Source organism: Sebastes umbrosus, chromosome 20, assembly GCF_015220745.1.
Source record: "Sebastes umbrosus isolate fSebUmb1 chromosome 20, fSebUmb1.pri, whole genome shotgun sequence".
In the NCBI taxonomy this organism is placed as follows: domain Eukaryota; kingdom Metazoa; phylum Chordata; class Actinopteri; order Perciformes; family Sebastidae; genus Sebastes; species Sebastes umbrosus.
The window spans coordinates 23,683,271-23,701,910 of NC_051288.1; the positions used below are offsets into that span (position 1 = coordinate 23,683,271).

The 18,640-nt window shown below is 39.3% G+C and overlaps 1 protein-coding gene across 6 annotated transcripts in view; it reads right to left on the minus strand.

Annotated features, from left to right (window-relative positions):
• The window catches only part of LOC119479560 (rho GTPase-activating protein 44-like), a 76,183-nt gene that overhangs the window by 7,203 nt on the left and 50,340 nt on the right, over positions 1 to 18,640 (minus strand). For 4 of the 6 annotated variants that reach the window (XM_037755320.1, XM_037755319.1, XM_037755324.1 and 1 more), the window contains exons 7-18: positions 17,201 to 17,318; positions 16,232 to 16,300; positions 16,052 to 16,133; positions 14,812 to 14,939; positions 12,860 to 12,971; positions 8,922 to 9,003; positions 8,745 to 8,825; positions 6,575 to 6,688; positions 5,846 to 5,940; positions 5,571 to 5,751; positions 1,849 to 1,866; positions 484 to 678 (exon numbers count right to left, since the gene is read on the minus strand). In XM_037755320.1, the coding sequence (XP_037611248.1) occupies positions 484 to 678; positions 1,849 to 1,866; positions 5,571 to 5,751; positions 5,846 to 5,940; positions 6,575 to 6,688; positions 8,745 to 8,825; positions 8,922 to 9,003; positions 12,860 to 12,971; positions 14,812 to 14,939; positions 16,052 to 16,133; positions 16,232 to 16,300; positions 17,201 to 17,318 (1,275 nt within the window). The remainder of the gene's footprint in view (positions 1 to 483; positions 679 to 1,848; positions 1,867 to 5,570; positions 5,752 to 5,845; positions 5,941 to 6,574; positions 6,689 to 8,744; positions 8,826 to 8,921; positions 9,004 to 12,859; positions 12,972 to 14,811; positions 14,940 to 16,051; positions 16,134 to 16,231; positions 16,301 to 17,200; positions 17,319 to 18,640) is intronic. The other 2 variants (XM_037755322.1, XM_037755323.1) reach the window with 2 other exon arrangements.

An 18,640-nucleotide genomic window follows, 5' to 3' on the forward strand; every position in this document is an offset into this window, starting at 1 on the left:
CTTAAAGTGGAAGTGAAACGTTCAACCAAGTTAAGCTGGTTTACTAAATGGATTTCCACTCTGATGAACTATTACCACGAAAGCTGCAGGAAAGACGAAACAAAGCTGCTTTTTTCTTTTAAATGTTGACATGTATCATGTTTGTTATATAATAGTTCATTAGAGTAGAAATCCATTTAGTATCCAGCTTAACTTGGTTGAACGTTTCACTTCCACTTTAAAGAGCAATCACAAAGTTTGACATGCTTCATCAGAGGTGAGACACACAGAGGTGATGACGAGCATTTCGTGGGGGGGGGAACAGAACAGAAAGAAAACGTGGAGCAGACGGCGTTGTTCTGGTGTCAGTTGCAGGGCGCAGCAGCACACGCGGCGGGCGGGGAGGAAGGGAGCAGCAGCAGCAGGTGGGAGGTGTGTGAGGTGTCGGGAAGGGTGGTGAAACAGGAGGACGGAGGAGGGGTGGGGGGGGCACGACAGCCTTACCTGGCTCGGTCGCTGTTAGTGGGAGGAGGGGTGGGGGAGGGGGAGGCAGAGAAATCCCCAACAGTCTGTTCGGGGACGAGAGCGTCAGTGGGCGGGAAAGTGGAGTGCACGCTCGGTGGCGTGGAAGAGGTTTTACGCGAAGAAGATGAGCCCCTGCGCGACACCCAAGTAGTGTCCATCACCCTGACACCCATGCTGCAGTGGGACAGAGATGCACAGCCAATCAAATCAAGGGAGGGCGTGGGTGTGGGGTTCAGGGGAGGTTTCCACACCCAGAACCGATTACAGGGCTGGTTAACACGGATTATTGAAAGAGGCCTGACCCTGGATCAGCCTCTAGGGTCACTCTACTCCACCTACACAGCCTTGTATGGGGGTGCTTACGATCCTGAGCATGCAGGAACAGAGAACAACAGTTTATCTACAGTTCTCCTGCAGGGTGACGATGTATGATGAGATGTTAAATCTTTTGAGAACTGCAACACAAGAGCAGTTCGGATGAAATGAACAAGAAGTAGACGTTATCGTCTCTTTGGCATTAAAAATTGAACTAAAAGATTAGTTTGACTTTTTGGGAAACACCCTTATTCGCTTTATTCGGGCTCTACCTATCTGGCGTGGAGAGGAGGTCGTGTTGTTCTGGCTCTATCTGTTTGACGTGGAGAGGAGGTCGTGTTGCTCGTGCTCTATCTGGTTGGCGTAGAGAGGAGGTCGTGTTGGGTCCGTTTTGTTTTTTTAACTTCCAGTTACTATTGCCGTCTCTAGTTAACTCAAGTCAAAAGTCTCCGTCCCGATTGGTTCACACAGCCTACTATACGTTTCTCAAAGCCGGGAACACATGTCCACATTTATGAGGAGGTCATACGACCTGAAAACCAACACGTTACTGACGCTTTGTCAGACCCCTCGGCGTCACTTTTCGCTCGCAGTAAACACATGCTTAATGTTGTGAATTAAACAAAAACACTTTCTTAATATTTAATGTACAGACATTAGCAGAAAGCAATTAAGTGTATTTCCCAAAATGTAGATCTTTAAATTGAAACAGGAACTAAGTTATCTATGACTAAGACTAAACAACAAGAGGCTATTGTCCTCACAGGCTGAACAAGTCTATCCAGCGCCGGATAGAAGCTACTTAAGTAAACACAGAAAGAAAGGCCTGCTTTGTCCTCGTCACCCCGCTGTGTTGGAGACATTGAACTATAGGAGTCCAAGTGTGTCACTTCAGGCAGACCTGACTGGAGCGTTAAACACACACGACAAACGACCGACACTTCCTGTCAACGTGCAGCTGAGACGAACAGATGATGAATAGACCGATGAGAGGATGACTCGGAGGGGGAGGAAGGATCTATACTGTACCTTTGTATCTTCCTAATGCTGCGTAGTTAAAGACAGAGACAAGCACAATGAGGACAGGGAGTAAAGATCACGGAGGACACAGAGAGTCTCTCCCCGGGCTCATTAACAGCACTGTTATCAAAGCAGCAGAGCAACTTTGGCAGGAGGAACTTTTAAAGACGAGAGCCAAGATGGAGGAGCAGAATGTGGAGGCCGTGTCGGCAGGGGGGCTGCAAGGGAACGAGAGTCACGCTGAGTGTAATGAGGAGAGTGATCTGAGGGGTGACATGTGCTCTCCCTGAAGTGCTCCAGTCACATCGAAACCCAGAAAGGAAATGATCGTTCCTTTTAGCGCTAATTAGGTCAAAGTTTCCCTAATGGATACAGGAAAATCCCCCCAAAATTAGAAGAAATTGTGAGAATTAGTCTGGTACATTCATGCATCATGCTGAGAATTAAATATTCAACTACAATATTATGGCCAAAAGTATGTGGACACCCTTCATTTGAGTTCTTTTGGTCCCTGGCTGTTAATGTTTTGGTTCCAATGAAAGGAAATATTAACACTACAGTGTGCAAATATCTTTTAGATGATAGTGTGCTTCCAACTCTGTGTTAACAGTTTGAGGGAAGACCATAATAAGAAGTGGACGTAATCACCGTGACATCAGACATTGGTTTGTGGACTGCCGTTTTGAAGCCTCGAGTTCAGCATTTTTTCTCATTTTGACACGAGAGGGTGGCGCTAAGTACAATTTCTCTGATAGAAATCTCTAAAAATAAACACACTATGCAGTTTTTTTCTGCCTTGTATGTCCAGAAACTACCTATAAATTATTCTCACTGACCAGGTATGCAAAGAAAATAGAAGCAAAGAGGCGAAACTTGGCCGCCATTTTGGACTGTAAACGCCAATGAGTCCATTGTCATGGATGTATAGAGAGATTTTCTTTTTCAGGTAAATCAGCTTCCCAGTATGAACACTTAAATAGCCCTCATTTAAATCATTATGTCCTAAAAGTAACTAATAGCTGAATCCAGAGTTATTTTCCTCGGCATAATGAACGTGCATTAGACCCACGGGACCGCCTTGCACGCTCACATGACATATCCGGTTCTGCCAGCTTCCTGCTAGCTGTATGCGGCTGTAATAATGGATATATTGGCTGTAATTCATCACTTGTATTGCCTTATAATACACCCATGAGCTGTATGCAGTAAGTCTGTACCGTGGTGGATGTATTAACGTCTCTGTTCCCAAACAACCGGCTATCTGCCAGTAGCTAGTAGTGCTAGTAGCATGACATAAACAGAATTTAATGGAGTTGTAGGCTATTTACTAACACACAGGACAAAAGACCAGAACACAATCTCTTAAACATCCATGGTCTGTGGTCGATTGGACATCGATTCTGGAGGTCCTCGACATGAAAAAGTTCGAGATTGCTCTCAAAATCTGTGTGCTGGATTTTTCTAACTTCCATTTATGTCCATCGCTCCTCTGAGAAGAAGCCGGGCAAAAAAGTTTAATAAATAAATAAGTAAATAGTTATAATAGTATGCATATTTAGACATAAAAAAGTATGTTTTATTTTTGTACGGCACGTTGTAGGCGGACGTTTAACTGGCGTCACTATGGTAGTCGACTCGATTACAGTCCAAAATGGCGGAGACGTAGCTCTGCTGCTGGGAGCCGACGTTGCAAAGGAACGTATAATTGACTTCTTATCAATATACGTTCTTTGGGGTAAGTGCAGTGTGTGTCCTTCAACTGGTCCTGAGAATGATGGGAAATTATGTAATTTCTATTCTTCACATGCCGGTGCACAGACAGATTCCCAAGAGCTGCAGATTTTAGTGTCTAAACATCAATTATCTTTTTGGTACGTAGAAACAGAGTATGTACAGATCTAAATCTAAAAATCTTTTGTACATAAAAACGTCTCTTTGAAAGGCAGCTTCACTGTGCCGAGCCTGCTGGTTCTGAAGAGTGTGTTTCCATTGAAAGCTGAGCTCTATTGATCAGATCCAACACTCACATACGCTGGGTCCAGGTTTAATTAGCTGGGCTACATGTGGTCCCAGGACTGCAGGGCTTAGTCTAGCCGCAGGGACTGATAAGACCGAGGGTGTATGAAAGAAAGAGACACACAGACAGACAGAGAAAAGAGAAAGAAAAGCCACTGACTGATTTTCAGCTAATCCTCCTCCACAGCTTGAGGATTGCCTGATTCCTCATTTCACAGACTAAATGTCATCTCTCTCTTTTCTCTTTTCTCACTTTCTTACCCCTCCAGGCTGCAGATAAAGAGTGATACGGTGTTCTCTTTCTGTCCACCTCACAGTGAAACTGAGCTTCTCACTGAGGTCACCTCTCACATGAAACTTTGTGTAATCAAAGGGGAATTCTTCTTACTCTTACTTCACATGTCCGACCCTGTCAAAAGGCAGTCATGTAGAAACTTTATGTGCCTCGAAGTGGCCTTGTCCAGGAAAAAAAAATGAAAGCTAACTTGTCAGTTGAGCTGTCAGTTAGGATCCAACCTGAGTGAAGCTGGAAGGACACCACAGAGGTAGAGAGGACTGCTGATTGAGTGACATGATTGTGTGGGAGGTTTAAGACCAGTTTCCTCTGACTTTTTGTTGGATTGTTGGAGCAGTTTTATCTCACAGTTCTGGGTTGTTTAACAATCATTTTTTGCGTTTTATAAGGATACTGAGCTCATGTTTGCAGCTCGTTTAGATGCGGTAACAGACACAACTTGTACATACATTTCTCGAACAGAACTGCCTAATGATGCAAAATGAATTTCAGTGTAAACTGACAATTAAGTTCTATTGTATCGCGTATCATATTGTAACGTATCGTATCGTATCATATCATATCATAACATATTGTATTGTATTGTATCGCATATTGTATTATAATGTATCACATCTTAACGTATCGTAACATATCGTATCATAACCTATATCATATCATATATCGTATCGTATCATAGCATAACATATTGTATCGTATTGTATCGTATCATAATATATATCGTAACGTATCGTAACTTATCGTATCATAACATATATCATATCACATCATAAATCGTATCGTATTGTATCGTATCATAACATATCATATCGTAATGTATCGAAACTTAGCGTATCATAACATACAGTATATCATATCATATCATATCGTATTGTATCGTATCATAATATATCATATTGTAACGTATTGTATTGTATCGTAACATATCGTAACATATCACATCATATATCATATATCTTATCGTATTGTATCATATCATATATCGTATCGTATCGTATCGTATCGTATCGTATCGTATCGTATCGTATCGTATCGTATCGTATCGCATCTTGAACCTGCTCCAGTGACTGGTCAATTGCTTATAATCCCCAAAATTGCAGCTAAATGTGTTAAATATGTAATCCCAGGAGAGAAAATATAGGTATTTATATACATTCAGAAGTTGAACAAAAGCTGCTCTGGCAAAAAAAAAATTGGGAGCTCATTTGCTATTTTTGATGAGCGTTAGATGAGAAGATCGATACCACTGTCATGTCTGAGAATGGTATCAATCTTCTCGTCTAACTCGGCAAAAAAGAAAATATGTCCAAAAACTATTTCTTGAATCTGCTCCAGTGACTGGTTGATTGCTTATAATCCCTAAAACTGCATCTAAATGTGTTGGAAATGTAATCCCCGGAGAGAGATAGAGCGGTCGTACCCGTCCTTCTTATAGAACTCCAGCATCATGTTGTCCGTGGCGACGCTGAGCGGCCGCCGACTCTGGTCGTTCTGCTTCCGCTCCATCTGCTCCATGTCCGGAGACGGCATCAAGCTGTAGTTGGCGTTGTGGTTGGTGTGCACCGGGCTTCCGTAGTTCCCCGTGACGTTGAACTCGATTTCTGAGAAAAGGACGAGATGCAGAAACAATTCAGTGTTTTATTTTGTGAAGAAATCAATTTTCCTCCCGAATAAAAATCTATTTCCTCTCCTCACCTCCAGGGAAGAACCAGTCGGCGTGCTGGATGATGGGCTCGATGATGCCGACGATCTGCAGGGAAACCGTGGTCATCATCTCTGTGATGTTGCTGCTGTGGACAGAGAGGAGACGGAGACTTTTTAATGGTGGGACGTGGAGGATCATATTTAGGATTTACACTCAGGCGCTGATGAGCACATTTTCATGATATTACAGACGCATTAAAAAGGAGGAAATTAAAACCATTTCGGAAATGTTGGCCATTAAATTACTAATTAAAAGTTAGAGAGGGATAAAGAGTTTATAAGATTTACACAGAGATGTAAGGGAGGTGTCCTTCACCCTTTCCAAATTGCTTACTCATCATCATCATCATGAGTGCACTTTATGATATAAAATAGTCTCCTGGAGACGTTGGAGCCTTGTGCCTATTGGCCATTTTGTTATTAGCACTTTGAGCTCGAAGCAGCATCATGAATATTAGCAGATATTCAGATTCTCCACTGAGAAAAATGAGATAGAGAAACTGAGCTGCGATGAGAGAATCCCTGTGGCTACAGAGTCCTTCTCTTCTCTGGCTGTCTGCTACATGAGTTCCTAAAAAACAGATTCTATAGCCTTTTCTTGAATGAATTTTGAAAATGAGCTCCTTGAAAATTAACCAGTTTAACGTTGTATTTTATATTGTTGATATTGCTCAATAAAAGTCAGTAAACTACTGTCACTATGCGTTTGTGTTGTCTCACCCTTCGTCGTGCATCCACAGCAGGTTCGGTCCGAGGACAATCGCGATGTTTCCAGGCGTCATCTTGTTCACGTCCTGGTCATCAGTCAGTTTGGAGAGGAATTTGATCAAATACCTGTGAATACACATACAGATTATTAAGTTAAAATCATTTAGTTTTTGTCCAAAGCAACTTATTATAAGTACATTTTTAGGAAGAAGAGAAACATCATAAGGGTTCAGAGCCACGGTGTGAAAATCTGACCTAAAAACTACAAAGCTAATTTGTGATTTGTGAGTTTTTGGCTACAATATAAACTGTAAATAAAACTGACTTGATTATATAAAATCAAAGGTACTATAGTGTCGCTCTCGTGTGAAAACCATCTATCCCAACGCAAATATAAACGCAAAAAATAAATGTAAATAGTAGTTAACTATCAAAGAAATCACAGCCTCACGTACAGGGGACATCAGATTACTGCATGCCATTTCATTTTTTTAATGAATACATTTTTACATTTAAAGGTTTTTTAATTAATAAAATAATAATTTAAAGTTCCATGTTCTGTCATTTATTATTCTATTACTTTTCCTGATGTTTTAGATTTTTACCGTGGTATCGTTTCAGTATCGGTATCGAGATATTTAGGCAAGGTATCGTATCGAAGTCAGAATTTTGGTATCGTGACAACACTAGTCGTAGCTATATTTTTAAGAGCCCTCTTTTGGTTATATTTATATCCTTGATTTCAACAGCACCCACCAGCCCGTCTTCCTCATCATCTGCCTCACGTATTTTTGTTTGCATTAACTAACTAAGCTCCTTTGTTAATAAATTACTTTATTTTACCAAACACATCTGGTTTTATCTTGCTTTTTCTTTCCTTTTACGAGCTGGGTCGTAACATAGACAAGTTTATCAGAAAAATACAAAATCACCAAATTTGGAGCTGCATAGTTTTCACTGGACAGCTGCGATATACAAAAACTAAAAGTGCGTTTTTTTCTATGTGTTACTATTATAATTTTTTTTACATTTTTTAATTCTATTCTTTCTTTTTATTATTATTTTTAAAATTATTATTTTTTTTTTCTTTTCTTAATTTTATTTAAATTTTGAATGCTGAAGTTGTTTTCTCTAGTGAACTTATTGTGTTCATCTCTAAGCTCAACTACTTCAAAAATTGGTTTATAAACTATTGTAATTACGAACTGTAAATTGCATATATGAAAACAACCTCAAAAAAGGGAAAAAATAAAGTATGAAAAGAAAAATTAGTGCGTCTGTGCAGGAGGTTGAACATTTCAGGAAATGCATGAATTTATCAGCTCAGTTAGTGAGATACTTTCTGGCTGTTTATACTGAGCCAAACATAAAGACACATTCCCACAGATCTACTTTTGTGTCATGTTTTCAGTAGAAGTGTATAGATGTGAAATGAGACGTGTAATGTGAGAAATGTGGGAAATAACAGAACAATACTGAGCTGTAATCCAGGTCAAGATTCCCACCCTCTTTATGTTTAAATAAGGACTTAGTAGTATGTAGTGTTACGGTTGTGGTTAGAACAGGAACGGTGTTCTTCCACAGCTTATTATTATAACAGCAAACTATTATCACTATTTCTAAGACACAAAAATGGGCCGGTGTGTCTCAGTGAGAGCAGCGGAGCTGAATGACTCATCCTGTGCTGAACTACAGTTGAATGAACATCAGGCAGCTCATTCCAGCGAGCAGCGATCATCTGGACAGGTCTGACAGGTCTTCTCAGAGGAGAACCGTCTAAAAATACGCCCTATTTGTGCGATTCGATGATGACACTGACAAGTGCTGCAGTATCTCTGCGCTTTCAATTTCTCTCACGTCCCTTTCTCCTCGTTGGGCCTTTTCATCGGGACATTGAGCCCCTCGGCAAATATCAACGGCTCGTCTTAATCCAGCAGCAAATACACCTTTTCTCAACACCGTTCCACAACTGAAGGTTTCTTCTCTTGATTAGAAGCACATCGTGAAGGTTTGGAGTTTCCATGCTAATAATCAGTGACACCTGTTGACCAGTGGCAGAACGAGACAGCTTTGTGCAACAGATGAATTTAAATGTCCATCTGAAGTCTGACTAATGATTTTAGCTGTCTGACTTCCAGCAGGAGAGGAGCACAAGGAGGGAAACATGGAAACAGTGACTCACTTAAAGTTGTTGTTGTTGGCTGGGGGGAGTTTCTCACAGGCGTTGAGGAGAGCCTGCAGCCTCTTGTCTTGGTCTTGAATGCTGCAGGACGACAGAAAAGAGGAAACAGAGGTTGAACATGTATAAACTTAAAGATAAAGTTCTGACAACGACATGATGAAATGAAAAGATACAGACTTGGAGGCCTGGATCCAGTCGTTGTAGAGCTCGTATGACATTAACGGCTCAGGGAGCTCCCGCAGGTACGACTTCAGAGCACCTGGAGATAACAAAATAACAACATAAATGCATGTATGAATGTGTGCAAAAACAATGCATATATAATATGGATGTTTCTGTCTCTTTTTTAGTTTATGACATGTTTTCAGTACTTATGTTACGTTGTTTCCGTACATATTTTACTTAGTTTACGTACTTATTTTAAGCCCAACCATGATGCTTTTCTTAAACCTAACTAAGTGGTTTTGTTGCCGTTACTGTAGTTTTGTAGCATGACGTAAAAATGACACGCAAAAAGGCTAAATGTCCTTTTTGATGTCGTGCCCCATGAGATCGGATTGCATAATGCAACAGGTGCAGCAGCCTCTCACGACATTTTAATAATCATCAATTCCACATTGAATTCTGTCCAACAATATAATTCAAATAAAATTCTTTCATATGATCATTTTTAGTAATTAATGAACACAAATTAAAAACAAAAATCAGGGTAAAAAGTGCCAGAATTTCCCAATATTCATGTTGAATAATGTTTTGACCATTAAGCCGTCTACACATGATCAGCAGTAAAATCGCTCTGCACTGGTTGTGCCAATGTTTTCCTCTGGGGAGAGCGGTGCCGCCTCACTAGGCGGAAATCTATCTATCTCAAAGCTCAAATTATTTCAACTTTGACCTCAGTTGCCGCTGACCTTTCAACCAATGAGAACAGCTGCAACTGCTGTTGTTGCCTAGAAACAGTGAATGGTGTTCCTTGCGCTCTTTTTGGGAAGATGTTTCTCTCTGCGTCCTACAGTACCTCGCGGTGAGTGAAGAGCAAAACCATGTGGAGGCAGCTTTAGGTCCTGCAGTGGGTTATCAGGCTGTGTGGTCGTAAATCAACTAGACCTTCTGACAGGTGACACCAGTCACTAGTCTCTGACCTTTAAGCTGCTTTTAAATCCTACTTTCACCTAAAGCAAAGAGCAGATACTCTGCAGCGTGACCCGGCCTTATATCTACATTTTATCTGCTCAGGTTAAACTAGTTGATCACTGGATAGGAAACTTCATCTGAATGCTACTTCCACTAGTCTTACCAATAGCCAAGAAGATTTATTATAGCAAACACACAAATACATTTATTGGGAACAGAATTGATTTTTGTGAAAAAACGTTAAGAAAAAGATGTGCTTTTTCTGTGCACAGATATAACTTCATCCAGACCCACCTACACTAATACAACAAGCACTTAAAAATAAACTCCACAAACACTGATTGATCAGATCTAGTGGGTGGCACCAGTGTAATTTTCCAGTGCTGAGGAGGAAAGCGACGGCTGACTGGGCTTGTCTTCTTCTTTTTCTTCTTCTTCCTCTTCCTCTCTCTGGTCTGCTGCGTTCATTTCCCGCGGGAGTTACGTGGGATGGATGACAAACAACTAAGTCAGGGCATCCCTCACTGGGAGACGGCTCCTGCTGAGGTTCTGTCTGAGAGAGGACGTGTCTGTGTGTCTGGATCTGCGTCTACTATACAGGCGTTGGTGCTAAATAAACACATTAAATGTGACGTTGAAACTATAGTAGACGCTCCTCTAGTTTGTTATATTTGGAAAGAAAGGCCTGCTGCATCTGATTGATGCTGATGGAAGATGACCCCCACTCCCCCCCAGTGGGACAGGCTTACAAATTAGATTTGCTGTCGGAGCTAACCCAGTTTATTATGGGATCATTAGAGGGATACGGCCTCTCTCTTTCTCCACATGCTCCAGTGAACACAGCTGACTGACTGACTTTGATTTGATATTTAATAAAAGAACATATTGTTCCTGATAGGTGAAGACATCGTATCTCCAGACTGTGTGGTTTTCATCGCTGCACTGAGGAGGTTTCCAAAGAGTCTGACAGATATAAAAATGCAAACGTCGGCATTCACATGTAGACGAGCAGCGGCATGTGGAGTTTGGATTAAAAAACGACATGACTTGTTGGTGAAACAATTTAAAAAAGGACCAGTTTTGACCTTCATCAGGGTTCAAATGAAGAGAGCATGACCCTTTTTATGCATTCATTCAGGGGTGTGTCCTAATCGGGTAACAACAGGTAGAAGATAATGACTGTTTTCGTCTTCTTATCCTACAACTCTTCCTTTTTTCTGTGAGGTTTATTGGTACAAGCGTTCCAAGCCGGATTCACCAAACTCTTTTAGCAACACAAACTTGTCTTTAATTGCTTGTTTTAGCCTGATGAACATCACCTGTTCATGAGGAGGTGCTCTTTCGTAAGAAGAAAATCATTACTGTTACGGTGGTGATAATCCATATTTGGCTTTTTTTATTTGTGTTCAGAGAGTCTTTCCCTTTAGGCGTCTTTCTGTGCGTCCTATGTAAACTCAATTACACCGATATAAACCACAAAGGTGGTGTTACAGTTGATAAACATGTTCTGATTGTATTGGTTATATCCTTGTTAATGACACTGGAGGCACTTGAAGGAACCAGAGGGCTTCTTCAGTGACGTATTTTTCTTTTACGGTTGAAAAAAATGACTTCGACACATTTAAAAATGCATTGTTCTGCACTTTTAAGGATCTATGTAGACTATTTTTAGCTTGTTGTTTCGGAGGCATAAGGTTTTCTTATGCAGCAGTCAGCTCCGGTGAAGACGAGCACCTTCCTCACAAAAGAAAAAGATCAATAGCAGCGTGATAAAAGCTGTTCTTTCTTCTGTCGTCTATCAGGGTTGTTTGGTGCAGAAGATGGAAAAAAAAATCTGTCTGACACTAATCCCAGTTATGTCTGCCATTTATCTCCAGACATTTCTGGAATAGTTATTACTGAATATCTCTTATAAAAACAGAAATACAGAGAGAGAAACATCTCTCTTTTAAGCATCCAGAGAAGCGAACTGAATCCTAATCAAGTAATGTCTCATGTGTGGCCTTTACATAAGACTTTCAGATTAACCTTTAGCAGGAAACTCACTGCTGAGGTTTACGAATGACAGAATCAGTCATGTGTGCAGGAGAAATAAACATAAAACTAAATATTAGGGATTTCTATGATGCAGGGTTGGGAGTGAGTCTTTGCCCCAAGCGAGGGAGTTCAAGTATCTCGGGGTCTTGTTCACGAGTGAGGGTAAAATGGAGCAGGTGGTTCGATGTGCCGTCAGCAGTTATGCAGGCGCTGCACCGGACCGTTGTGGTGAACAGCCGGAAGGAAAAGCTCTCGATTTACCAGTCCATCTATGTTCTAACCCTCACCTATGATCATGAGCTTTGGGTAGTGACCGAAAGAACGAGATCGCGCATACAAGCGGCCGAAATGAGCTTCCTCCGTAGGGTGGCTGGGCTCAGCCTGAGAGAGAGGATGAGGAGCTCAGACATCCGGAGGAAGCTCGGAGTAGAGCCGCTGCTCCTTTGCGTCGAAAGGGGCCAGCTGAGGTGGTTCAACATCTGACCAGGATGCCTCCTGGACGCCTCTCTTTAGAGGTTTTCCAGTCACGGCCAACTGGTAAGAGGCCCCGGGGTAGACCCAGAACATGCTGGAGAGATTATATATCTCATCCGGCCTGGGAACGCCTCGGGGTCCCCCAGGAAGAGCTGAAAAACGTTGCTGGGGAGAGGGACGTCTGGAATTCCCCACTGAGCCTGCTGCTGCCCCGCGACCCGGTCCCGGATAAGCGAAATAAAATGGATGGATGGATGATGTTTGTGCGGAAGTGAAGGTGGCGGGGCTGACGTCTCAGTAACACATGGACGTAAGAGAGTCTGTGTGCCAAATATTAAGATTCCTAACGAGCAATGGGTGCCAACTCATAAATCTACCCCTGTAAGGCCAGTTTCACTTCCTGGACGATGGCAACAGACGGTGCAGCTAGGAGGCGGGGGGGTGGTGTGTGTTGTATTTGGAGAGCTCACCTGCGATGGCGTGGGGGTCTGCAGAGTACTCCTGAACATCCAACACGCCGCAGTCCAAAGACGCCTTCAGCTTCTTCAGTTTGGAGGCCGAAGGAGCGACTCTGAACAAACCCTGAGACACAAAACATGACGACACGAGTTCAAACCTCCACTCCTCTCTCACAGGAACAGTCATGACATGGAAAGATTAAAATTAAACTACTATTAAACTGTCATACAAGGGCATAATTCCTCTGAATGGTGGAGCTGGTTTGAGGCTGAACGCAGCCTAAAAGAATTAGAAAAACTACCCAAACACTGCTTCACTATCTCGTCCACAACTCTACTTTTATCCTATGTGACCATTTTTATTGACTATACTTCAACGGGAAGACAACTCTGTGGTAAAATTATTGTCATTAAAGTCCATATCGCATTAACAACAGCTTTAACTACAAGTTACAATATTCCTAGAAAGTAAACTTAAATTAAATGTTGATTAAGTTTTTAAGAAATTATTTTTGTGTGTATGTTTTCATGAATCATCAGATAGACCAAAGACTGTGGTGGAAAGTAACTTGAGTAGTTCTCAAGTACTGTACTTAAGTACAATTTTGAGGTACTTTACTTGAGTATTTCCATTTGATGCTACTTTATATTTCTACTCCACTACATGTTAGAGGGAAATATTACACTATTTAGCTTCACTACATTTATTTGATAACTTTACATTCAGATTAAGAATATACATAAAAACGTGATCAGTTAATAAAATATACCACAGTTATATATTATTATTATTATTATTATTATTATTATTATTATTATTATTATTATTATTATTATTTTCTTTCCATAATCAGAATATTGTTTATTGCCAAGTAGGTTTTCACGCTTTGGTATAGTTGTGCATAACACAAACACAGTAAGAGAAAATTAAATTTAGAATAAAAATAAGTACAAAAATTAAGAAACATAAATGTAGAATAGAAGAAAAAAATACTATAAAAAATAAGTACAATATATCTGAGTTAAAATTAAAGAGTTTTTAAAAAAAGGTAGTTTTGTGCAGAAATGTGCAAAATTGTCCAAGGAAGCTCCACCTTTACCAGATACAAGATTATATTGTTTACACGTTAATGCATTAATAATAATAATCCAATCATATCATGCAGTAGCTACAGTAAATAATATCACAACAGTCTGAAAGCGGCCATTCTGCACAATGAGCTCTTTTATTTTTGATATGTTACAGTACATTTTTGTACTTAAGCAAAAGTTTGAATGCAGAACTTTTACCTGTAACAGAATATTTCAGTATATTTATGTAGTTTTTATGTATATAAATAGCGCTACATGTATATCAATATATAAATATCATTCACATAGTTTCAGAGGATGATTCATATCATATTTGCAAAACTTTTAACGACGTGAAACTCCACTGCAGCAGCAGACTGTTTGGAAACAATTATTTTAACTGTCAAACAAACTGTCAAACTGAACTCTGAAAATAACAAGAAATAATGTGATTGTCAGCTTTAGATGAAATTAAACAAATCTCTCTTTCTGCTGCACATCCCAAAACATTATCCATAATAATGTTCCACAAACATCACATTACGTCTAATGACTGCAGAATGGAAATCAAGTTATTCATAATGATTTATTTGTTTTTTAATCTCATAAAAGGAAAACATTTACTGAGCTCTCTCAATACGTCTCCATTAAACAATCATTTACATGCTGAGCAATTAAAGCTGCACAGCTCGCTGGCTTCATAACATTATAGAATTACCACCACGCATTAATTAAACAGTCAAGGATTGTTTGTTTCTTTGAGGAAACCAAACTGTAGCCTGGACCTCGTCACATTTCAATGACTTCATCTCACCAGTATATGTGTTTACTGTGTCTGAGTGTGTGTGTGTGTGTGTGTGTGTGTGTGTGTGTGTGTTGTTGTGCAGTCTGACCTCTTCCTGCATGCCACACTCCAGCAACATGGTGACACAGGCCTCGATGGGGAAGGCAATATCTCTCCCGCTGAGCGCTAAGTGCTCCTCTAATGGTTTCCCGTAGCACGGCTTCTCCACCCAGGTCTCTGTCAAACACACACACAAAAACATGCATAAATACAGCAGCAGCTACAGATGCTAAAAATCATCATCATCAGGCTGCAGGAAGTTACCAAAACAAACAGGAAATGTATTTTCTGGAGGAACTTAAAGGCCCCGAAAAAAACTATTTTCTCATTCAGCTTCTTTCTCTAAGCGACGGGGTCCTGAATGAACAAACTAGTATCTGTTAAAGTAAAAAATAATAAAAAAAAACACTTTAAAATGAAAGATTGTGTTTTTTTTGTAGGTGCTCTTCTAGCTGGTTTGAAGGGGGCGGGGCTCCGTTGGAAAAAGTGATGTCACATATTTCTATTGACCAATCAGAGAGTCAGTTAACTAATTACTAATAAATAAAAATGTATTAAATTATAAGTTATTATAACTTATATTATTCATATGACACTGAAATTGCACATACTGTACATATTTTGGTGTATGTATATACATATATATTAATTGATATATTATTGTTATTATTAGTATTTGTATTGTTAATTTATCATTAATAACAGTAATAATAATAATAATAATGAATAATAATAATAATGAATAATAACAATGATGATAATAAATAATAACAATATAATAATAATAATAATAATATTATTATTATTATTATTAATAATAATAATAATGATAACAATAATAACAACAACAATAATAATAAACTTAATTTGTATAGCACACTTCATACAAGAAAAAGAATGCTTTACAATCAGGGAATATAAGATGGAAAAAAACACTTGATAAAATAAGATACAAAATAAAAATAAGATTAAAAGTAAGATGTAATAGAATAAATAAAATAAGCATATAATTTTTGTATATATTATTTAGTTTTTTTATAATTTACTTTGTTCTACTTTATTACCTATTTCATTGATCATATTTCTACTAATGCTGAGGACTTATACACATAAAGGCTGCATCTCTACCAGTTGATTTTAGTGTTTAAAATGTAATTAAAACTGTTGAATTCCAACAGCAGGACCTCGTACTGTTCATAAACACATGCAAACTAACACACTTCAGCAGAGCCTGATGTCAGAGAAGGACAAAACAGAGTGCCTGATGGGCGTGTTGGTGTGGAACTCACCCTGATGAGCTTTGATCTGGGGCAGTATGCTCTGAAGCAGCTCTAATGACTTCCTGTGGTACTCTGCCTGCACTTCTATCAGCTGGACGGAAAAGAGAGATCAGAGAGTCTGTGATGGACGAGCAGAATATTTCTGTTTCCTCTACTACTAGAAGCACGGAGAGACGTTGTTGTACTTACTGTCTGGAAGTAGCTTGCATAGTCAATTTCTTTGGCCACAAAACTGTACATGTCTGCTGATAACTGATCCTGAGGGAAGACAAAACAAAAACAGATCAAAAATGTGTTTAACAGACCTTTTTCAAAGCAAACATTTTGATATGTGATAGTAGGAAAAGAGCGATTAATTACACTAATGATGACTGCAAGCTCTTCTTTGGTCGCTGGCTCACTTTGAGTACGTACTTCAACTGCCCTTACAAAGTACAGTACGTACTGATAAACTGGGACATACTACTTCGTCACAACATTGCGCCTTTAACTTGGTCCTTCTTGCTCATTAGAGGTGGGGGAAAATAGCAATGTATTACTTAAACACGGACATCCAGTATCGATCTTTTATCATATAAACTATTAACCTCTTAACAATCCGCCAGCCCGCCGGCGGGCCCGGCCGCTATTCAGTCTCTCAGAGGTTGTAGCGGGCTCATCCTTAAGGTCAGAGTGAAGCTACTGAGAGTGAAAACCGCATCTTATTAGATAAGAAAAAGGTAATAAATCGCAATATATCATATCGCAAAATGTTTAAAATCGCATTCAGATCGTATCGTGACTTAAGTATGGTGATGATATCGTATCGTGGGGCCTCTGGTGATTCCCACCCCTCTTGCTCATATATCCAATATATGTAATATCTGTCAATGAGCTGTGTTCTCTCTGTGCTCTCTCCGCGGCTCAGTCGATGTGACTTATCTCGCGCTGTGCAGAGGATTGTGGGTCAGAATACTGCAAAATGCGACCGTACGCAGTAGAACGTCCTGTTATTTTAAATGCTCCACTAACAGATATAATTCTCTTACATAAAATACTGATTAGAGCAGCTTCAACCAAATGGATCCCCTAAATGACCTTAATGATAAAAACACTTGATTTATAGCTTTGTGGGAATAAACCGTTAATTATTGATTGTGAGTAAAGGTGATCACTGACTCGACAGATCTCCATGCGGTTGGCTGCCTCCTCCATCTCTTCCCTCTGGTGGTCGGCCTTTGCACCCGCTGGCTGCAGGTTGCTGGACAGTCCTGAAGACTTGGTGGACTGATAAAACCTGGAAACAACATAAACATCGCTTTTACAGTATGTTTTTGGACTGGAGAAGTATTCAGATCCTTTACTGCAGTAAAAGTACTAATACCACGCTGTAAAAATACTCTACAACAAGTAAAAGTCCTGCATTCAAACCTTTAATTGGTAAAAGTGTGTATCAACAAAATGCACTTGAAGTATGAAAAGTAAAAGTATTGACTATGCAGTAAAATGTAGTATCCCGGTAGTATTTTAGTCAATGTTTTACTATAATATATGTTGTTTCTGGATTAATATTACTGCTGCATTAATGTGTATGTTGCATTTTAACTCATTTATATCCTGTTGGCTAGTTTAATCTACAGAAATGCATCATGGTCTATAAGATCATCATTCGTTTGTGACGTAAACTTTACAAATAATATATTAATCATTAACAAATACTTAATATAGTATATAAAACGTTATAATGTTTGCAACAACAAACTGTTAAAATGACATAAATGATAGTATTATTAATAATTAGTAAACATTTTTAATTATCATTAAATTTAATTTATTTGTATTTAATTTAATTTAATTTAATTTAATTTAATTTAATTTAATTTAACTTAATTTAATTTAATTTAATTTAATTTAATTTAATTTAACAAGTGTTACTAAACTACAATATTTACCTCTGAGATGTTGTGGGGTATAAAGTTAGTTACATAATATGTAAATATATGTAAGTAAAGTACCTTGAAAGTATAGTATAGTAGAGTAGTAATAGACTGAATGTGAACACAGCATGTTAAACTATAGAAAGACATTTTTTATTCGCCTTCAGCAGCTTCAGACTTTTGTTTTTTAGAGTGATAATCATCGACAACTAAATCCGACAGCTACTCACAAAGTGGCAAACAAAACAAAACAGTCTTTTTAAAAGGACAACTCGAGTCTCCGGCTAACACTCGACTATCTCGCTTTATATCCACGTGAATCCTCGTTCATTCAACTTAAGCTATTCCCTCCTCTAATTCAAACCCTCCTCTTCCCTCTCTGTCTGTCTGGCTTTCTGTCTGAGTCTCTGGGTGGAGATAATATGTCGCGCTGCCAGAGGAGCTCAGCACACAGCAGGATGATGGGAAAAACTGTCGCAGATTTAGGTCACAAAAAAAAAAAAACCCGAGTGACTGACTGACTGGACTGCAGTGAAGAAAATCACATTTCTCTCAACATCACTGCTCAGAGTTGAGATGAGAGTGAATCAGCACAAAGAAAGTGGTGTTGTGTGATTGTATGTTTCAGTCTTCAGAAAAACAGACTTCTGATTGGACAGGAGAGAAATCTGCTCTGACATGA